At 32.2% G+C, this 24,057-nt stretch overlaps 2 protein-coding genes across 2 annotated transcripts; one reads left to right on the top strand and one right to left on the bottom strand.

Moving 5' to 3' along the window:
- Positions 1 to 249: 249 nt before the first annotated feature.
- LOC114339619 (rRNA methyltransferase 3, mitochondrial) lies at positions 250 to 1,629 on the bottom strand. Its single transcript, XM_028290276.2, has one exon. It carries the CDS (start codon positions 1,520 to 1,522, stop codon positions 293 to 295), a length of 1,230 nt encoding a protein of 409 aa, XP_028146077.1. The 5' UTR covers positions 1,523 to 1,629; the 3' UTR covers positions 250 to 292.
- A 116-nt stretch (positions 1,630 to 1,745) lies between these two features.
- Positions 1,746 to 19,932, top strand: LOC114339630 (zinc finger protein OZF-like). The gene is made up of 4 exons (XM_050649029.1): positions 1,746 to 2,478; positions 5,385 to 5,943; positions 10,028 to 10,435; positions 15,974 to 19,932. The coding sequence occupies exons 1-4, from the start codon at positions 2,299 to 2,301 to the stop codon at positions 16,234 to 16,236; spliced, it is 1,410 nt and encodes a 469-aa protein (XP_050504986.1). The 5' UTR covers positions 1,746 to 2,298; the 3' UTR covers positions 16,237 to 19,932.
- Positions 19,933 to 24,057: the final 4,125 nt, after the last annotated feature.

Genomic DNA, 24,057 nt, shown 5'->3' with positions numbered 1-24,057 from the left:
AAAACTTAGAATGAACTGCCAAACAATTTAAGAGAATTAGAGATTTGTCGGGATTTTAGCGTGTCAGAATTCTGGCTTGTCAGGATTTTGGCTGTCAGGATTTTAGGGTAGACCCCATTTAGGTATATATGCCCATAACAGATACCCCAGATCAAGACATCAACTATGCTGAAAACATGGAAAACCCACAGCAAAAAATGTAAAAGCTGTGCCTGATATATATGATAAGTTGTAAATAAAAGAAAGGGAAATATTTTACATTTTTATTGCTTAATCCTAACAAATATAGATTTTATACAACCTCACCTTTTACACAGTCGCTAGTATCATTTTGAATTTTAGATAGGTACTGCCTCTTCATTTCAAAAACAAGTATTCCAAGTGCTGTACCAACATTTAAACTATCAACATTATTTCCCAGTGGAATATTAAGTCTGACTCCATTTAAATTTGAAACTAAACTATAAGAGTTCAAGCTAATACCTTCCGTTTCGCCGCCCACAATAAGAACATTATGTTTATTCGGAGTGAAATTTAGTCCATAATAAGGTACAATAGGAATAGACTCTAATAACTTGGACAATAGTTTTTTATCCTGATTTTCATCAATGCTAGTCATTGATATAACTTTATTATCAGCAATAAAGAAGTTGCAGTTTGGAGGCAGATCTTCTATAATAGTATCCATGTCAACTTTTTTCTTAATTTTAAGTTTAAAATGAGCTCCGCATGCACTTCTCAGTACTTTTGAGTCCCACACATTTACACAACCCTTTGTTAAAAGTACTTGTTCACATCCGACGCCACTACTAGTCCTTAAAATAGCACCTAAGTTATCTGCTTCCCTAATATTGTCACAAACAATGGTTAATGGAAGAGCACCTTTTGGGACACTGTGCGATGCAACATCAGGAATTTTGAATATTCCCATTATACCAGGACACGTTGTTAAATCGGACCACATCTGCATTTCTTTTAAAGGCATTTTATACAACTTTGCTCCTATTTTAGGAATTGATGGTTTTAAATAATCTACTTCATCAAATCTACTGAACAGAATGTACTGGAGTTTGCACTTCGCATCAAGGGCATCTTTTATTAACCTCTTTCCTTCGAGCAGCATAAGGTCTCGTTTATCTCTTTCTTTGTTCGACTTTATTTCTGTCAATAACTGACTTATCCTAGGATCATTATTCTTCATTTTCGTGTAAATAAAATCACCATTTTCGTCTGTTGTACTTTCTAACATGTCCATTGTGATTTTAGGAGACATTCCCTTCTTTGAAATTGTAATTGGCTCTATATCTTTTGACCTGTTATTTTCAAGTGATTTGTTTTTAAAATAATTCACAGACCACGCCGGTTTATCTTTTGGTAAATGTTTATCTGCTTCTTCATCATATTCTTCAGCAGCAATTAGTTTGGCAGGCTTGCGACTAGACCACCTCGCTAAACATCGAGACTGTTGGTTTATGCTTAAACACGTATCAGAAAATACGAGAATTTTAAGTTTGTTAAACATTTTATTCCTATATAGATGGTTTTTCTTGTTATTTGGGCACTGATTACAAAAATAATAAAAATGAGGATTTTGTTGGTTATGTTGAAATTTGAAAATAATTTGAAGTATTGAACATCTTCTTTTACAGATTGTTAATCTTCTTTTAGTATAATGTGACATGTGACGTCAACCTCCATGTGGCTGGCCGGCAAATATTTCTAAATAAAAATATTATACTGAGAATATAATAATTATATGCAATCCAGATAGGAAATAATTTGTAGATTATTACAAAACTAATTAGTTGCTTTCAAAATCAAATAGTTTGAAATTACTAACTGAAGCATTGTGAGCACTACTTTGGCAACGGCAACACTACAGCTGCTTATTAAGTTGCCTACACTTGGCGCCACTCTGAGATTGTAAGTTGTAAAAATATCTACGATAAAACGGCTTTTATAAAATTTCGTTGTATAAGATCTAAATCTTAGAATATACGTTAATAATAAACAGTCTCGCCTATGTCTCGCCTTTTACATTCCCTGGCTCTCATCCCATCTGAAGCAAAGAATACATATCTCTCACTGTCTGAAGTTGGTACATATACATTCAACATTCACCATTCACCCCAAATAGAAGAACAGAAGACAGAAGAAGACAAAACCAAAACAAAAATAATAACAGACAATAATTGTTATGAAACAAGGAGTAAATTAAATTATGATTTATTCTTTATTTTTATTTATATTATAATTAATACTTGCCATTATCAATCAGATTTCAACAAGTATTAAATAATGATTTCTACAATTCAAGCTAATTTAAATATAAGCAACCATTTATCCAAGATCCAGAGGACAGATATTAGGACTTCAGACTTTCCATTTATTTGCCGGCTATGTGCAACAAAGAATAATAACTTAGAATTTTTTGAAGAACCACTGCAGCTTATCTTTATAAATTTAACAAATTATCAGGTATGAAGTTGCTATGTAATTTTCTTGTAGGTATACTAGATCCTGTAGAATTAAGGAATTTAGACTAATATCAGTAATATCAATGAATATAGACTCTTGTACCCCTATACGCTCTGAGCTCCGCTGGTGTCGCTCCTGGCGGATTACTAATTCAACTTTCACGGGTAATTTTTAAATTTATTATTTAATTGTTATCGCTTAATATTTACAAAGCTAAAAAGTAATTAAATTGTAACAGATTTTTTTAAGATTTTGCTAATCATTTTGACGTTCTATTGATGAAATATTAATTTCTTACTTCGGATACTTTCACAATTATCGTGTAGATGTCGCTAAGATTAATAGATTAATTTATAATTACATATTACGGAACATTAAAAAAACGTAAATTCAGTATTTGAAACGTAAGTATATTTAAGGTAAAAATATATACCACAGCTTTGACCAACTAATATTTTTTATAATTAATGTTTTTAATTTTAATTTTAAATTAATCACTTTGACAATTATGTCAAATTTCCGGTAAACGTTTACAGACTTGCCACTACCGGCTCTCGCGAATTTATAAATATCCCCTCTACGTACGAGCTCACAGCGTATATTCCTTGATTATACTTAATATGCTGGATATTCTGTTTGTTTAAGAATAAGATATTCTCACAATTGTATGAGACTTATAACTTATTAACCCAAGAAAAGTGGACACTCCTAAATTTTACAATGCCCTTGGATTTCGTGGCAGTTCGGGTGCGATAGCATAACCTATGTCCATACACTCCTCAGTTCAGTAGCTGTTTTTTTAGTCTTCATTTAACAGGTGGTGGGTGTTTTTCTTTATTGCTGTATTTACATATGAAGGGTACAGGGAAAAAACGGGGAATGTCAGAAATTTTCATTTTTGTTTTAATAATTCATTAGATAGATTATATTCTGTACTTTACTATACGTAAATAACTTCTTCTTCTATGACACTACAGCCCAAATTGAGCCTTGGCCTCCTTTATTTTTGCCTCCACCCTTGCTTGTCTGTGGCTGCTCTTCTCCATATACGGACTCCTAAAAGGGCTTGTGTGTCGCTGTTTACTGTGTCTTCCCAGCACTTTCTTGGCTTTCCAACCGGTCTCTTTCCCTGCATTCTAGCATTCAGTGCTCTTTTTGGTAGCCTATCCTCTCCCATTCTTATCACATCTTTGTATTCTACATATACGTAAATAACACTGGTTAAAAATTGGTTGTGTCATGAGGTAACACTAATAATAAAATACCTATACAGGAGAAGAAGGGGGAATGTCACAGTGTTACCAGTTTATTAGGGGGAATGTCAGTCGTGAATCACACAGAAATAAGTGAAACACATTGTTTTCATGTGTTCCCACAGAGTAAATTTTCCAAACATATGATTTTGAAAAAAAAAATACCATCAAAACATATCAATAATATTAGTCTTATAACATTGAAAATGCTCTGCTGAAAAATTCAACAAAAGTGACATTCCTCCTTTTTTCCAGTTATAAGCACAGACGTGCCTGTCCTCAAAATTTGGGAAGACGTTGAATGTCAGTTACCTGAAGAAAAGAAACGCAAGGTATGTTTTTATTGTCCGAGTAAAATGAGGCACATTACTTCTACATCATCATTCTCTTTTGCATTTCTCCACACAATTCTATTTTTGGTCATATCAATGTTAATCCCCTTTACAAACATGTCCTGCCTTATCATCTCCCCCAGGTCTTCTTTGGTCTTCCTCTCCTACTCCTTCCAGGAATGTGCACTTCAGCTATTCTTCGTATTGGGTGATTAACGTCTCGACGTTGAACATGACCAAACCATCTTAACCTATGCTCTCTCATTTTGGCATCAATTGGTGCCACACCTAGACTTCCCCTAATATTCTCATTTCTAATTTTATCCTTCTTTGTCACTCCACTCATCCATCTAAGCCTTCTCATTTCTGCCACATGCAGTCGTTGTTCCTCTTTCATTTTCACTGCCCAACATTCAGTTCCGTACATCATAGCCGGTCTTATGACTGTTTTATAGAATTTTCCCTTCAGCTTCATTGGAATTTTTCTGTCACACAACACACCACTCGCTTCTTTCCACTTCATCCATCCAGCCCTAATTCTACTGCATGCATCTCCATCTATTTCTCCATTTCTCTGTAATACCGATCCTAGGTACTTAAAACTATTACTTTTCACAATCATTTCACCATCCAAAGATACCATTTTACACATTACTTCTACATATTGCAACCAAATGCCATCACCTTATATTATGTAGTGAGCACTGACGTAGTATATGTACAATAAGTCCAAACAAATAGTGCACATCAACTCTTTATATTTGTGCCACTTACTAAGAGAAAATTCTTTATTGTTTTTATAAATTGTAAAATTGGCAATTCAGTAACTTCAGTAGGCAGCTTGTTGTAAAATGATATACCATAAGAGTTTGATCTGTCTCTACTTCTTTGGAGCCTGGTGTAGGGCAGCATTAAGGCATGCATGTTCTTGGTTTCATTTTGATGTCATCCTCATATCTTTGATGTCAATCTGTATTTTGTTTTACATGAACAATACTGTCTAGAATAAATAGTGAAGGTAGAGTTAGTATGTGCAGTGCAACAAATGCTTGCCAGCCTCTTTCTTTCTGAAAGGACGGGCCAGCAATTATCCTTACTATTCTTTTCTGAATGTGTGACCCCATGCCAAAATTTCATAGCTGATGTCTGAATGACACAGTGCAAAATAGGCCTGTTGTAAAGTGAATTGAGATACACATTCAGAAAGTCCTCTAATCAGAAAAGTTGCAGATCCTGCACTTCCATGCTTATGCCTTTTCTACAAGTAATTAATAATTCATTGTCTGAAATAAATAGCTTATATAGTTTTAATATGTTTCAGTTTGACCAAAATGACCATTTACCAAAAAATATCTGTCCTAATTGCAAGAGTAAATTATATGAAATTAATTTATATATTGAAAGTATTAAAACAGTCTACAATTTGCTACAACATGCTTTATCATTCAAAGCTGTTGACGAGAATATAGATACTTTATCAAATAACCATGATTCAAGTGATACTGACATAAAGGAAGACACAGATGAAGCTATTTGTGACACCATCATAGAAAAGAAAAATTCTCCCCTTACATTTGAGCTGGAGAATTCCACTACATGTCAGTATTGCAATAAATCATTCATATCTTCAGATGACCTCTCCAAACATGTGCAAGAAAACAAAAGTTGTAAATCAAAGAGATTATTTTGTTCAATATGTGGAAAGAACTTTAATTTTCAATATAAAAGAAAAGCTCATATAATGGCTGAACACTTGGGTGAGCTACCATTCCAATGCAAAGTGTGTGGGAAGAAATTCAAATTCTACCAGAATCTTACCAGGCATGATAGATCTGCTCATAAAGGACTGACACCATATAAATGTGAAATTTGTGGTAAAGGTAAGTAAATATTCATCTCTAATCTTTATAGAGATGCCTCTTTATAGAAAAATCTTTAAGTTTCAATGCCATTTTATTGCTTCTCTCATGTTGTTTAACCCTTCAGCAGATGAGCAACATAAAACTACATTGTACTTCCACATGGGCGAGCCACCATCTGTCCGCTGATGGGTTTTCTCTGTTTTGTGCTATTTGGTGTCCATGTCTTCCCATTTTTGCTTTGATGTCATCTAGCCATCGTTTTTGTGGTCTTCCTCTACTACTACGAATATGCTCGCAGGGTCTCCAATGTACAATGTTTCTCGTCCACCTTTCGATGTTTTGTTGTGTCACATGTCCTACCCAGTTCCATTTCAATTGCGCAATTCTTCTAATTACATCGTCCACATTTGTCCTGCTTCGCACTTCCTCATTTCGTATATTATGTTCCCTCAGAGATACGCCTAACATAGCTCATTCGATCTCCCTCTGTGTCATTCTCAATCTATTGGCTGATACCTCTGTAAGTGTCATGTTTTCCATTCCATAGGTCATAACTGGTTGAATACCCTTTTCTTTATATGTATTGGTATTTTTTTGTTTTTCAACACATCACTGAGTTATTACTGCTGCCGAAGTCATTCTGATTCTTCCAGTTATCTCCGCCGTTTGATTATGTTTACCTAGTTTGATCATGTGACCTAGGTATATATACAAGGTGTCCCAAAAGTAGCGGAACGGTCAAATATTTCGTGAACTAAACATCGGATCGAAAAACTGAAAAATATGTTTTCAATAATTTTTAAAAATCTATCCAACGACGTCAAATACGTTCTCCCACTCTATTCCCTAGAGGTGGGGTGGGGGGTAACTTTGAAATCTTAAATGGAAACCCCGAGTTTTTATTTCTAGTAACTAGTAAAGTAACTTTTATTCGAGACATTTTTTCTAATTATGGACAGATGGCGCTATAATCGGAAAAAACAATTTATCGTGATACCATAGGTAAATTATAGAATCGGTCTAATATCTCGAGAAATACACTTCCAAATGAAAAACCAAAAAATATGTATTAAATATTTTTCAAAAACTTATCGAATAACGCTAAACATGACCGTCCGCGTCACCCCCTAGAGGTGGGGTGGGGGTAACTTTAAAATCTTAAATAGCAATCTCCATTTTTTATTGCAGATTTGGATTCGTCATGAAAAATTAAGCAACATTTATTCGAAACATTTTTTAGAATTGTTCATAGATGGCGCTATAATTGGAAAAAGACTATTTATTAACGCCATCTATCAATCATTCTAAAAAATGTTTCGAATAAATGTTGCTTAATTTTTCATGACGAATCCAAATCTGCAATACAATTTAAGATTTTAAAGTTACCCCCACCCCACCTCTAGCGGGTGAGATGGAGGTTCGTGTTTAGCGTTATTCGATAGGTTTTTAAAAATATTAAATACATTTTTTTGGTTTTTTATTTGGAAGTGTATTTCTCGAGATATTAGACCGTTTCTATAATTTACCTATGGTATCACGATAAATTGTTTTTTCCGATTATAGCGCAATCTATCCGTAATTCGAAAAAAGGTCTCGAATAAAAGTTACTTACTTTTACATAAGGAATCCAAATCTGAAATAAAGACTCGGGGTTTGCATTTAAGATTTCAAAGTTACCCCCACCCTCGCCCCCACCCCACCACTAGGAAATGGAGTGGGAGAACGTATTTGACGTCGTTGGATAGATTTTTAAAAATTATTGAAAACGTATTTTTCAGTTTTTCGATCCGATGTTTAGTTCGTGAAATATTCGACCGTTCCACTACTTTTGGGACGCCCTATATATACTCTTTGACACTTTCGATATCACTTCTATCTAAATCTATTGTGATGTATTTTGATTTGTCATCACTTTTGTTTTATTTAAACTCATTTTTAATCCGACTCCTTTAGCATGTAGATTAGATCTTCTGAATAGTTGTGTACTATGTCATCGGCAAATTTAACTTCTTGAACACATCTTTTAATGCAAGAATAAATAATTTTGGAGGGATAGTGTCTCCCTGTCTAACTTCTCTCTCAGTTCTTATTTTGTTTGTTGTTAGACCTTCTGATACATTTATTTGAATGGTTACATTGTCATTTTAGGAGTATTCTATCTGGAATCTATCCTTGCGTTATTGATTCCGTCTAGTACGGCCCAGAGTTTTATGCAATCGAATGCCTTTTTATAATCCACAAATGCCAAATGAAGAGGTTCATTGTATTCGTTACACTTTTCGATAAGTCCCTTGCCCTTATTGTGTGTAGATGTTCTACTGTATTATAACCTTTGCGGAATGCCGCTCGTTCAACGGGCTGGTAACTATAGAATTTATTTGATAGTCTGTTGGTAATTATTTTGGTAAGAAGTTTGTACGGATGTGGTAACAGGCTTATTGGTCTGCAATTTTCGAGTTTGTGTTTGTCTTGTTTCTTGTGCAGTAAAAGTAGCTGCGCATTTTGCCAAGAGGTTGAAATAGCACCCCTAAAGAGACACTTGATCATTAAGATTTTAACCTTCATCGGATGGGCCTCAAAATATTACACAAAAGACGGGCTGAGGTCTGAAAGGACCCCATTCTGATAATGCGTGAACTTTGTCTATACGAAGAAAAACTGTAACAATAACACTATATTTTTATTGTATTGAACATTTATTAGATTAAAGCATATTATACATTACTACAAAATACATTTTACTGATTGATACTACTACTAACAGACTAAATAACTACATACTATTTGTAAAATGTACAGAAACTGTCTCCGATTTCACTTGTTCTAGGCATAAGTACAAAATTATTACACTTTATGCATATTTTACTTGTTTTTCTGTTTTTGCCTCTACAACACAAATGGCACCACCCCATTGTATGTTTTTGTTCTATCTGAGCTCAGTAATATCCAAAAGTTGTGGGAATACGTCTGCAGTATGACGCTTCTTAATATTTTCTAGCAGATGTTGTTCTGAAGCTATTTCCTTGTGGCATTTTTATAATCAACTATTTTCAATGCGAAATAAGCCACAATTTTTCCAAAAAAATAATTTTATTAACGTTTCAAAAACGTTAATAAAATCATTTTTTTGGTAAAATTCTGGCTTATTTCCCATTGAAAATAGTTGATTAACCGTTAAATGTTCTTGTATGCATGATTTTTTATCAATAAAATATATAAACTACAGATAGACGGAAGAGTGCCGATTAAAAATTAAGATCTATTATGTAACAGCCAAAAATTGTGATTTGGGGTCAAAATAGACCCCGACCGGTCCGATGAAGGTTAACTGCCTCCAAAATAGTTTGACCTCCAGCCGTAATCATCTCCTTTGTTATTCCGTCGTCTCCAGGAGTTTTTCCATTTTTCATCTTTTTTAACCTTCCGATGACCAACCTTTTTTTGTTACACGGATGACCAACGGGGTCAAAAATGATCCCAAGTAAAAAATGACAATTAATTGACAAAAAAATTAAGTTGTTTTAAGAAATAAAATAATGTATTCGTCATTTTAATGTTAGTATTTTATCAATAAATGATAAATAAACATTAGTAAATCATATTTTCATTACAACTGAACAAAAACAGGAATCATCATTCTGGACATAAAACTAAAGAAATAAATTTTAAAATATACACTAATTTACGTCGCCACAATTTAACAAACAATTTCTTTTCAATATTGGAATTTTTCTTACAGACCATTCCACATAATAGACGGTATTTACTTAATATAAAATTGGAACATGGAAGGCCAAGAGAGTTCGTCTTTGACCCCAATTTCAGAAAATATTATTTTTTCGTAAAATGTAGGAAATTTTTTTTATTACCAAATATGAGGGTATCTAGAATGATATTAAAGTCAAATAAAAAAATAATGAGTTTAAAATTGAAAATATTTCTGAATTTATTAAACAAAAACATACATTGGGGTCAAAATTTACCCCCTTGGTCATCCGAAGGTTAAGACAGTTATAACTTCCTGGTAGTGTTTCAGATCCTACAAATAAATTTGATTATTTAATGCAATAATTGTTTTTATAATAATTGATTTTAACTTTAGGATTTTCAAGACTTGAAAGAATGAAACACCATGCAAAAGTACACTCCTTCGAAAAACCAGACAATCCTGTATATTTCTCCTGTAGGCGTTGTGGAAAAGCCTTTACAAGTCGTTTAGAATATCGGTCCCATTTAAAGGAACACAAGACTGGTACGGAAAATTTAAATTATAGATGTACAATTTGTGATAAGATGTTCTCTTCCAAGTATGTGCTGCAGAGCCATATGGCAATCCATGATGGAAAAAAGGAGTTTTTGTGTACAATTTGCGGTAAAAACTTCCTGAAAAAGAGCTACTTGGATACACATTTGAAGATCCACTCAGGGGAGAAACCATATGAATGCAAGCAGTGTGGCAAAAAGTTTCGGCAAGCAACACCATACAGCAACCACTTAGTGATCCATACAGGTAATTTTTTACCCTTTGCTGATGAATTTTCATTTTTAAAGAAAAAAAAATAAATTGTGGGGTAAGATCTTTTTATAATTTTTATGGCATTTTCATCTTTTATCTCTGAACTCTACTCTTTTGTATGTATATTCATCACGAAAGAGAAACCTCTAACATTATTCTATTGCTCTTTCCGCAACTTGTATGTTACTATTTTTATCTTTGAAGAAGAAAATATTATTCATCTTTCCAAATGCAGATCTAACATTCTTTCTTCGGCTCGATTGTTTGGATGTCCAGAATTATTCTGATCTCATGGTCCAACCACTTATAGGAGTCAACTGGATCGGTGTTGTCTTCAAGTGAAACATTTTTGCTCTGACATAAATTGGCATTGAGATGAATAAAGCCAAAGGATAGGAACGACTGGAGAGAACTTCTTGAGGAGGCTAGGACTCACACAGAATTTTAATGCCAAAATGATGACACAATAATTTTGGTTACTTCTTATCTAAATAATTGAAGAACAGCTGGCACAAATTTTTTCTTCATGTCCACGTTTTTTCTTCATATCTACTTCCTATTGTGCCGTCTCCTTTTAAGGAATGGCGATTCAAATGGCAATTGTAGCTTTGGAAATTGCTGCATGGAAAATTTCTGCGGATGAGCGGTCAAACCGTCTTCCCAGGTCTTTCAGCCAGGAATTCCGGCGTCATTCTACTGATCTGTTCCGTTGGTGGTTTACGGAAACAATTATGAAATTAAGGTAAGCGTAAAACAACGAACAGTAATATATTTATTTATTTAATAAACAAGCGTGCTTCGTTTATATCTCGTAAGGGTTTGTTATTTTAGCGAGGGTGTGACTGCGCTGCGTTCCCGTTGTGTCGATACTGACCGAGACCGCAACACTATTATGTCATCATATATGCGGTTCTACCATGTGGCCAGAAAAGGAGATAAATTACTAAATCTGGTGTTTTAAAAGCTGAGAACCTTTCTGTAGTTTTTAAGAGGTTGACATAAAGAGCGTGGCCAATCTGGTAATTTGTGTTTCCCTGAAAAAGACATTAATTTTATACAATCTGGTTTTGTATTTTAGGAACGAAAAACACATGTGAATTTAACATGAGACGTATTCTTTCGTTTTGAGAAAAGTTAATATTTAAAATTAGCAATTAAAAAAATAATAAATGAAGCGTGTCGTTATAGATCTTTTGCCCTGTACTTTACCTTCCAATATGATTTGAAGTATTTCACATATTTCACCTCTCAACACATGGCCCAAGTATTGTATTTTTCCTACTTGGATTTTTCTTAATAATCCTTTTTGTTTGTTCATGTGCCGAAGTACCTCATTGTTAGAATCTTTTTGTACCCATGGAATTCTCAGCATCCATCTGTATGTATATGTTATAGTCAAAGCCCGAATTTCAGGCACCCTAGGTTTGACTAGGCAATCCTCAGGTCTGACTGATGGTCTTGGTCAAAGCCCGAAATAAATTACAGTTTTGGCCGTTGACTAGTCAAACCTAGGAGAGACTATGTTGGTTAGGCAAAGGTCGAAATTTAATTTTATGAAATCGGAGTTTGACTAGTCAAACCCCGATCAGCTATTAAAATGTCGTAATTTGTTAGATTAAGTTTATTTTTTAACGTCATTTTTTTAATTTAATGTCTATTATTTTCATGTTGTCAAAATTAAAATAAAAAATTAGTGTTTATTCTCACATGTTGAGCCATTATGGCATTTAGAGTTATACAATACGTTAGACCTTTTACACTTTCATAATTTTGAAGAGCATTTCTCCTTGCAGCAACATTTTATAAAGACTTGTCCTCCAAATTTAGAATCTTTTATACTAATATCTCTTAAAGACAGTCTGGAATATCTTCGAAATTAAGAAAATTCTCTTTGTATTCTCTTATTTGATTTCTTGAAAAAAAGTGTGTTTATTGTTCCGTATTTCGTACCAACTCTATATAAATCGTCAGTTGATTTATCTTGTATGATGCCCAAAATATTTCGAGCATCTCCGTAATTTGGTTTGACTTCGTATATGAATTTTATTTTAGATCAAACATATAGAATGGGATTGTCATCGTCAACTATGAAAGAAGATGTTGCAATCGGAGAAAAAAACTATGGATCGCCCCTGGACCGTCGTCACTAGGACAGGAAGAAAATTGTCAAACAATTCAGATTACTTCTTCATATTTATGTGGTTTGTTGTATTTGCCAAAAGTAGAGCTGTGACGCACATACGTGCATATTTTTTAATCAGGTGGTACATGTTGTGGGCGGTAACATCACACTTGGTGCATAATATGGAGATTTTGAGAGCAAAGTTACATGCATGCGTTGTCCACAGAGAGAAAAGATTAAAATAAATAAAGGAACGGCGATTGAAGGTCTTCATGCCCAGGCTAATGCTATGAAATAATTAGGTGAAAAAAAATTTCTTCCAATTTCTATCGGAAAAACTGTAACAATACCTATCCCCAGCTTTGATAGAGCCAAAGGAGGTGCTCGAAATATTTTGGGTATCATACAAAATAAAACAATTGACGGTTTTTATAGAGTTGGTACGAAATACGAACAATAAACCCATTTTTTTCAAGAAATCAAATAAGAGAATGCAAAGAGAATTTTGTTAATTTCGAAGTTGTTCCAGACGTTAAGCTGTCTCTAAGAGAAATTAGTACAAAAGATTCCAAATTTGGAGGACAAAGCTTTATAAAATGCTACTGCAATAAGCAATGCTCTTTAAAATTATGTAAGTGTAAAATGTCTAACGTATTGTGCAACTTTAAATGCAATAATGCCTCAACATGTGAGATTAAACACTATTTTTTTTTATTAATTACGACGATATAAAAGTAATAAACATTAAAATTAAGAAATGACAATTTATTAAACCTAATCTAACAAATTACGACACTCTAATTGCTGATCGGGGTTTGACTAGTCAAACTCCGATTTCATAGAATTAAATTTCGACCTTTGCCTGACCAACTTAGTCTCTCCTAGGTTTGACTAGTCAAAGGCCGAAACTGTAATTTATTTCGGGCTTTGACTGAGACCGTCAGTCAGACCTGAGGATTGCCTAGTCAAACCTAGGAGTGTCTGAAATTCGGGCTTTGACTATAACATATACATAGGCATGGATACAAAGGCATCAATTATTTTTTCTGTTTCAGAGTCCATTGTCCAATTTTCACAGCCATGCAGCAAGACAGAAAACACGTAACATCTTATCATTTTGATTCTGAGCTCCAGACTAAGGTCTGATCTTGTAAAAAATGTTTGCATGTTCATGAGTGTTTTCCGCGCTTGTTCGATTCTTGATAGGATTTCTTGTTTGGGTCACTTGCTATTGACCTTTGCTCCCAAATATTTTATGGACGTTATCTGCTCTATTATTTGTCCCTTAGCATACAAATGTATGTTTATTGGTATCTTCGAGAATACTAAAATTTTTGTTTTGGAAACGTTTGGGCATTTCGCTATGAGGAACTACCGCCTTTATTATATTTTGTAGTTCTTGTGTGTTGCTTGCTATTAGGATGGTATCATCGGCGTACCTGATGTTTATGCTGGTTCCGTTAATCTTGATTCCACCTTGAACCTCGCCCAATGCTTCTCTGAATATAGACTCAGAATAGAGATTAAATATGCAGATATACATATACATATACCTACTGCTTTTGAGCCAAAACGCCGTATCTGCAGAGAGATCACATTTGAGTAAAATCGGGTTTTGTTTAATTGTCTAGCCGTTGAAAACTATTTAGAATTTTTTTTTGTTTTCTACTTTATATACATAATAAATATTATAGAATTCATATTTATACATAAGATTGGCAAAATATATCTTATTTACTCTAAAAACTCATGTTACTACGTTCTTTCTAAGTATACTAAATACATAAATTAACTTCTTCCTGCTTAGGAAGACTGCAGTACTGCGTTTGCGCTAAACATTTTCTAATTTTATAATACAGTAGACTCTCTCTATAACGAACACGGTTATTACGAGTTTTCGCTTATAACGAGGTACACTAGATGTCCCATGAAATTCCTATTGAACTGAATACCTCTATAACGAGGAAAAATGAAATCGTAAAATATGTATCTTTATTATTTTTTATCTATTTTTAGCGCTGTAATGGCTATAAGTAAATACCCCAACTACCTGTATACATAAATCCCCAACATCTGTGCGGTTATCGAGGGTAGTGCTGTAAAAAAAATTCACCGCCTACCTATAATAAACTTCTTCCTGTTCTGTTTATCTATTGACCGATACTGAATATTGTAAAAACAATTATAATTTATGATGGCGAAGCCTTATTGTCGAGGAAACAATATTTAGCATCTTATATTGCTCCAAATGGCTTCACTATAGAAAGTTAATATTTTAGAAAACTATATAAATATTCATATGTATGCACAATATTATTGTTGTCTGATATAACGAGATCCGCGTATAACGAGGTAATTAGTCTGCCATTTCAGTTCTCGTTATAGAGGGAGTCATTATAATAGTCATTATAATAAAAAACATTTATAAAAGTGTGTCATGAAAATGGACAAAAAAAGTGCTGGAAATAATTTTGGAATTAGTAAGTTTGCCGCTAAGGGGCGTTTCTTGCATTTTAAAATTAAAATCATTGCAGAAACGATTGACATTTACGATAAAGTTTATTTTTAATTATTAATTATTAGACATTGATTTAACTATGTACTTTTATAACACATTTTTTATTTGCGAATTTGCGCTGTTTAAAAATGCCTGATGTAACGTAATAATACACATAGGAAACTCCACATTTAATGGAGGTATTTGTCTCACTTAGTAGTACCGCATTGTTTTTAGAACCACACATTATTTCTTGATCACCAACATAACTCAAACATATGTGTTTAGATTTTCTGTTGATAAAGAAATAGCCTTCTGCAGTATTAACTTTGTTTTATTTGACATATTTAAAAAATTATATCAAACAACCGTTCTCGTTTAAAAATGGCAACAAACTAACCTTATTAAAAATTTTACACATGCTGTAACAATCTGTCAAATGCTTAGGCAGAACGCCGCATCTAGTGTCTGCTTAGGATAAACGCGGCAAGTAACATTTAAATACGGCGTTTTTTCTAAGTATTTTTCAGATGACGCATTTATTCTAAGTATCCATGAACATTTTTGCAGATACGGCATAAAATGCGTTGTGTTTACGTCATTTTTAGTAAGCAAATAAGATAGATGTGCACATGTGGGTTAGAAAAATGTATAAATCTAATTTTTTCAGATTTTTGCAGATACGGCGTTTTCGCTAAGCACGGCAGTATACACTAGTACTTCATATTATACTAAATTTTATTTGAACGCATATTGTTTCAATCAGCTTTAAAATACTAAAATTAGAAGGTAGCCTAAATACGGCTCGTCCACTGTTGCTAACACATATATCAACAACAAATTCCTTCTGATATTGTTTACTATTAACCTGCAATAACTTTTAAAATCATTTACACTTTTCTTCTTTTTTTAGGGGAACGTTTATATAAATGCCAGCATTGCGACAAAAGTTTTAAGCAGAAACCACATCTTACAAGACATGAAATGCTTCATACCGGAGAAAAACCATATAAATGTTCATATTGTAATAGAAGTTTTTCACAGAGCGGCAATTTGAAGTCACATATAAGAACCCATACAGGAGAGACACCGTATCATTGTACGATTTGTTCAAGGGGATTTTATATACTAGGAAGCATGAAAAAACATATGAAAGCGTCACATAAAATATTGTAAAATTAGTAACTACCCTAATGTTGTTATGCGTGTGCTCTTGATATTTAGCCTAATAAAATAAAAAGACTCAAAATGTAATTCCCTACAGGTTGGAATAAATTTTATATCAAAATTTAGGTGAATACAAAAGATATTTTTAAGAAAGTATCCAAATCATATGAGGGGATCATTGTTTAAATAATTAAATAGGGGTCATTTTTGTAAAGTATTTATTTTTTAACTGCTGAGGTAATTTACATTTTAATGAAGATCTTTAGGATTTTTGTCTGCAAATATGAAGAATAATTCTTTTACCTAAGACTTACTAAATTAAATTTGACCCCCCATTTATTTAAATAATTATATATAAAATTAAAAAATCAAATTTGCAAAAAAATATTATTTGCGTTTTCAATAAGCACTATAAATTATTTTATTTAATAGGAGAAGTTGCGCTATATTAAGCAAAAAATAATTGGTTAAAAAATATTTAATAATTTATGAGATATATAATTTGTTTATTAAATGTTACTATATTTTCAATTGCAAAAACGCGGTTGTTACCAAAAGAATATAAATCTGTGTAAAATCTCATTACTTTTATTTTTATGCATGTTTTCGACAAATGTATTGATAAATTTAAATTTCAATTTAACTCCCCTCTAAAATGGCATTTGAAAATTGTTCTAATTTGTTTAAATTTCTTTTTTTAATAACGTCGCGGGATTAAACATTTTGAAATGCTATTCCGATAATCGTATTTCTGAGAATTTTTCACAAATTAACAAACTTTTTTGTCGTTTTTTTTTCTTCTTTTTTTTCCTTATAGTAACAGATATAGTTTTGCTTATAGAGGGGGTTTCATTAAGAATATCCAATCTCTGAGTTCTAGATTCTAGACCTCAAAATATTAAAGGCTGTATGACACTATGCATTTTCTTGTATCATTTCTAATATCGTTTCTGATATCGTTTCTTGTATACATTTTCTTGTATCATTTCTTGTACGTACATTTGTGTCATGTATGACACTATGCAAGTTCTTGTATCGAAAATTGTATGAAATTCGGCACGTGATTGGTCGAAATTTTGTTTGTCACCCTGTGTCACGTTATGGTAGTACTGCATCTACAGCTACAGCTGATTTTATAAAATTTATAAACATTTTAATTTTAATGTTAACCAGAATTTTACGTTGACTGTTTGAGGTTGATTATTTGTGTTTTTATTTTGTTTTGATATTTGTGCTAAAATATTTGCATTAGAATTATCTTCAGTTTGATCCAAATTAGGAACTATTGTATTTTCGTCTATTAAAAAATTATGCACCATGAAACCTAAATTTATAGTTTGAACTTTACAGGAGCTAAATATATGGTTATTAGTGGAACAGTAGTCCATACCATGATACTATAAATAACACTTACTTGATACTATAAATAACTTTATTTATAGTATCACGGTCCATACCAAACGGTATATTAAGTACCAATAAACGATTTATAAATAATAGAGAGTTATCAAGCAACTCTATGAGAATACGGTAACGTTATAAATAACATGTAAAGTATACAGTAAAATAGCGTTACCGTATTCTTCTAGGGTTACTTGATAACTCTCTAATACCTACAAAAACACAAATAAATTCATCAATACATTATCTCATTTTCATTTCAGCCGCCATTATGAGTAATGACATTTTAGATGTTTTACCAGCAGGTTTTACGTTTTTGCTCTTTGCGCAGAAATTGGCGCAGTTCTTGTACAAGAATCTGTGTCTGACTCAAATTCTTGTATCGTTTCTGATATCGTTTCTTGTATCTGTGTATAACACTATGCATTTTTTTGACATATCAGAAACGATATTAGAAATGATACAAGAAAATGTATAGTGTCATACAGCCTTAAGATTGGACCAAAATCACTTAATTAAAATATGGCTCCTTATTGAGTTACTGGGTGTTTTATTTAAAAATAAAAAAAAAATATTTTTGCTCAGTATTTTAAAACTATTTGACTTATCCTTTTCATTCTTAGAAGAAAGTTTAAGTACTATACATCCTATGAAATTATGTTAAATACAAGTTTCCGGCTATTACCAGAGACGTACGACAGGGGACAGTAAATGGTTGACGCTTCCCAAATTCTACGTCACTGCACTGGTGAAATTGCCATTTTAGCACAATTTTTAGATTCTCCTCTATTTATATAACATCCTCCTCACTCGTAACGATAAAGTCATTAGTTTTCGAGATATTTGAAGTTAAACATGTAACGGCACAGTTATTTAGTTCTTTTGATTAATGTATTGTGCCGCTTAATTTTTAGTTTCAAATATCTCGAAAACTAATGACTACCTCGTTAAGAATGAATAATATACTCTTCAGTCTTAACGATAAAAATATTAGCTTTCGAGATATTTGAAATTAAAAATTAAGCGAAACAAAACATTAATCAAAATAACTGTACCGTCACATGTTTAACTTCAAATATCTCGAAAACTAATGACTTTATCGTTACGAGGTGAAGTGTATTTTATTTACATAAAGAGTATTGGAGAGTCTAAAAATTGCGCTAAATTGCCTTCTTGTATAAAATAAATAATTGTTTATGAATTACTTCTTTATATACATGGTGTTAATCTCATAGGGATTTCGAAATAAAAATGGTCATAACTTTTTAAACACTCTGTATAGTAATACGAAACTTGATATTATAAAAACAAGAATTATGAGAGGAATATAAATATGAAAAAATTTATAGGGTGTCCCATTTAAAAAATTATATGTTTGATATAACGCATATAGTTACTGATCACCCTGTAGAATGTAAAATATTTTCCAAGTATGGGGAATATCATTGTCTACATTTTTTTCTAAATAACTTTTTTTGATATTCTATACCATAATGGAATTATCGACCGATCCCGCACTGAAAACTCACCCTGTATATCATACTAGTGACGTTATACATATACATCTTCAAAGCCTATGTAGCATTCCATTGAACTCAACAGTAAATTACTTTTATCGCCAACCGTCACTAAAGGCATTCATTATTGTATTCATTTGCCCTCATTTGCGGCAGTAAAGTAACACTTTATTGTACTGAAAGAAGAATTTTACTTTACCTGCCGCGATTAATCAAATTAACCCAGATTGAATGTAAGTGGTCGATGGCAGTAATTGAATGGCGAGAATTTGAGTGAACTTAAAATTTATTTACTGTAATTATTAACAATATTGGACACAATTTACGTTATTATCAATTAAATTCATGTCAAAAAGTGAAATTATGTAGTATTTTGTAAATATATTCATATAAAATAAATCAAAACTTTACCGATTTAGTAATTATTCAATATTGATAACTATCGATTAAAAATCGAAAGCGTCCATCATGCAAAAGTGATCTGTCATCACTGTCATGAAATTATTATGACGTCTAAAATTTAAAAAGTTATTAAATTGTGAATTGCAAGTAAGTGTTAAAACCAATATCAAATTATTGTAGAAAGTGAAATTGTAGATAAAACATATTTTGGCATTATCCAAGCTGTCAAGTTTTCAGTACTTCATTTTCCAGTTTTTCATTCAGGGATTATTAAAATTAAAGATGATTAATTTTATGAAATAATGAAGATAATCAAATTAAAAAAATTGTGTAGTGTTATAATGAGATTTTAAAGAAGTTAAATAAACGACAGATTTTTATTCAATTTATTTTATAAATTTTATAATATTTTTAAATAATTACAGAGCAAACTCTTACATATTAAGGTGTGAGTCATCGGAATTGAAATTCCAAGTTGATTTCCAATCAAATTATGTCGACGATAAAATTTTGTATGTACCACGTCAGTAAAGACTCCTTATCGAACTCATCTGTTACTCGACTCGCTCGCTACGCTCGCTCTTCTCGTAATATCAAGACTCGTTCGATAAAGAGTCACTTTACTGACTTGGTACATAAATAACTATTACCTTTTTTTCAGTTCTTGGGATGCAATGCACTCATTAAACATTGTAGGGTGCTAGAAACCTAAATATTTTAATTGGAAAGTCTAATTCAACTCTAATCGATTAATTATGTACGTGCACACAAACTACTCCTAGAACGTTCAAACCTGAAATTAATCCTGAATAGAGATATTTTTGGCTCAATCTAAATTAATTATATGAGTATCAGTATTTTGTACCCCTTACTAATTTATAGAATAAATACAGTTTCGATTCAATTAAATTTTACTTAATCATAACATTAATTATTCAAACGTATCGCTTTATTCAATAATGTTGGGAGATATTTCAAATAATCATATTACGTCTGTAAATAAGGCCGGGTCTAACAAGTAAAACAAACATTTTTTTTACAAAAATTATTCTTTATTCATCAAAGGATCTCATTTAGCGGAGATATAATCATTCCAACTCCTTGCTAATTTTCCGATGCTGCTCTTGTAAAACGATTTATATTTGCCTTGAACATAAGCTTCAGTTTCGGCGATTACTAAAGTAACATAATAAAAACAGTTTTAGTTTTATTTAAGGTTTATAAAGGTTTTATTTTGGCAAATAAGAAGATAATGGTCTTAAAGTTACCTTGCAGATATACTGGCAGAACTTTAAAACTGTTAAGCATTTGTTACTAGTTTTAAAGTATCTAATAAGAGTATCAAATAAGACTAATTAATCTTAATAGATAATTTGTCTTATGGTAGTTTTAAAATAGTTTATTCTCAGTTCTCTTTAAAACTAATCGGTTTTATAAAGAACTTCCGGACTGTTTGGTTTTATTAGATTCTAGTTTGTTACCTTTCAGTTTTATTGCAGTTTTAAAGATTCTCCTAATATGACTAATAAAACCTATTATTAAAACTACTTGATCTCAAAACTATTATGTCAGTAAAACATATGCATTAAAACTATTTTTGAAGATATTCTTCTTTAGCGGCGAATCGATTGAGGCTAAAATTGTACATGATCCGCGCGCTTGCGCACACTGACAGTATGTAGTTCTGACAGTATGTAGTTCATTGCTAATCTTTCAAGATAGGTATGTATGTATCTGTAACCGTGCAAATAAGTCATTAAAAGAATATATTAGTGGTTTTAGGAAATGTATTATTTATGGAATGAAGATATTAGAAGGAGGACACATACTGTATATTCCAGTGTAGATAAAATTGAAACTAGACAACTAGTGTGGTATGGTCACGTGAAACGAATGAATGAAGATAGATGGCCAAAGAAAGCTTTAAATTACATACCACACCAAAGAAGAAGAAGGGGAAGACCTTCAGTTGCCTGGGAAGAAAATGTACGGCACATCATGAAAGATAGAGCCATCAAAGAAGACGAATGGATGGACAGAAAACGATGGCGGTCGAAATGCGAGAAGCGGCAGAGGCTGTAGGAACCTCGCTGATAGAGATAGAGATTATTTATTATAATTCTTGTGTTTTTGGATTTGTGTTTCCCTGTAGTAAAATAATAAAATATTATGTAAGCATAACATTTTTACACTATATGTCGCCGTGTTGTGTAATTATATCCGAAACTTACATGTATATTTCTAGGGCCTCGCTGGAGTAGTGGGAAATGCGTTAGCATTGAGATTGGAAGGTTGCGGGTTCAATTCCTGGGCGATTCATATTTTTTTTTATTTTTGGTTGTTTTAATAAAAATTTTTTAAAAGTGGTAGATAAGAAAGTTAGTTTGATTTTTAAATAAAATACAAATAACCTTTTAAGTATATTTACTTCGTTTAAATTACCTATTATATAATAGAAGAATATCTTCTTACGTACGTACAAAGTACACACACATTCTTTTTTTAGTTTTCTTTAAAGTTGCTTTCTTAAAAGCAATAGACCATTCCAGGGTGACGTCATTTGACAGCGACTGGAGGGCAAAGATCTTGTAAACAAGTGTAGAAAACCATTGTTTAATTTAAGAATATGATTAAAATACCAGCGTTTTGTTCAGTTGTAAAGTGTTCCAGTAAAAGTAAAAGAGATAAAGTGAGTTTTTTTATAATACCAGCCGCATTTAAAGACCGAGATGTTTTAAATCACTATAATCACAATGCACTGTAAACAGAACGACGATATGGGCCAATAAAACTGATTTTCTGATTATGCCGGGTTTTTGCGTCCCATATGAGGGTGTCCTATATCTAATATTAGAAATTTTTGTAGTTAAAACCACAGATTTCTTATAATAAAACGAGAAAGTAGCAAAAAGAATACCGAAAACACAATTTTTGCTCCTCAGCGACGCTGTCAAAGTCACGTGACCTGGAATGGTCTATTAGGTAGTAGGCTATATTAAAACCAAACGCTCTTAACTGAATCAATTTGGTTATCGTAAAGACTAAATAATGCTTCTTGTTAGAAACAATAAAACTAAACTCATCCCCTCTTCTTTCATGTCCGAAATGGTCGGCCGTTTGTTTTAGAGCGAAACAGTGATATAGTGTGTTGTAAAAAGTGGAAGTACACTTAGTATGGAAGAAATAAGTCGCAAATACTTTAATCGAACTGGTCATTTTAAAAGAAAAATACAACACACACAGCATTACGGCGCCGAGATTTTAGGTTAGATTCACATTAAACCGAGTGGCATTATTGACAGCAGCATTAAAACTAAATGGTTTTAATTCCAAGGCAACCTTGCTTTTATGTAGGATATATATGCTCTTGGAAAGGTATAAAATAAAACTATTTGATTTTAACAATTCTCTGTCGATAGACCAAATAGTTTTATTTGGATTTCGGACATATTGCTTTTGGAGATGCTGAAAACCATGATAGATTACAATATAAGCTTACATAAAAATTATAAATAAGCGACGTAAATTCGATTTATTTTAACAATAAAACATTAAAATTGTAGATAAAATGATTTTTCTTTCAAATTAATATTTTTGGGATTTAAATCTTTTTATTATTTTTATTTTTTAATCTTCAAGAATCAGAAATTTTAGGGCACCTGCGTTATTTAGACCTATTTTTGTTAACATTATCAATAAAGTTGGGTGCGCAACAGTTTTTCTACCTTGACAGTCCGAAATAACCAAGTACTTTTTATTATTTTATTGTTACAAGTACGTATCTACCTATCATAACACATGTAAAAATTTGTTGGCCTATAATATGGAGTATATGGGTTTAAAGTGAAACATTTTACATGTCTGCTCAAATGGGAACAGGGATAGAACCAACTATAAAAATACTTTGGGTCGAAATGGGGCTAAAGAAGAAGGAACAGGCATATAAAGCTTCTTGCGAGACGGCAGCTCTTTTTTTGTGCGGTGGCAGGTCGTGGAATCGTTAGGGGGGTAAGAGGGTTTAAAGAAGACTAACTACCATAACCAAATAAGCAAAGGATACTTACACAGACTTGAGGACTTTCCTACTATTTAAAGAAATTTGGACGCCGTTTGAAAAATCCTCAAATTCACATATCGAGTACTTACTGGACATATTCCGTACTTATGGGAACCAATTTAGGGACATTCATCTTAGATTCCTCATTGGGTCAAACTGGGCTATTATTTACCATCCTATGGCTTCTATGCCATTTCTTTTTCTTTACTCTAAAACTTATTTCGTTTGTACTAGACATCTGGTTAATAATTTTCCAAAAAAGGTTACAGAAATAAAAATAGGTACATTTTATAATGTTTATTTAAACCTTTAGACTTTATTTTTACTCTGAGAATAAACATGTTCTCAAACAGGAAATGAATAATAAAAATAACTATAAATTTTTAGCAAGAGTTTACCATGGACAATAAAGATTTTACAATATTTTCTATTTCCAAAAATACACAAAATTAT

Source organism: Diabrotica virgifera, chromosome 4, assembly GCF_917563875.1.
Source record: "Diabrotica virgifera virgifera chromosome 4, PGI_DIABVI_V3a".
Taxonomy (NCBI): domain Eukaryota; kingdom Metazoa; phylum Arthropoda; class Insecta; order Coleoptera; family Chrysomelidae; genus Diabrotica; species Diabrotica virgifera.
Note: the sequence above shows the minus strand (reverse complement) of the source record. Positions and strands in the feature narration are given on the sequence as shown.

Coding starts and splice junctions, on each gene's coding strand:
- LOC114339619 (XM_028290276.2), bottom strand. CDS start 1,522: ATGTTTAACAAACTTAAAATTCTCGTATTTTCTGATACGTGTTTAAGC.
- LOC114339630 (XM_050649029.1), top strand. CDS start 2,299: ATGATTTCTACAATTCAAGCTAATTTAAATATAAGCAACCATTTATCC. Junction 5,944..10,027: donor ATGTGAAATTTGTGGTAAAG/GTAAGTAAATAT, acceptor TTTTAACTTTAG/GATTTTCAAGACTTGAAAGA. Junction 10,436..15,973: donor CCACTTAGTGATCCATACAG/GTAATTTTTTAC, acceptor TTCTTTTTTTAG/GGGAACGTTTATATAAATGC.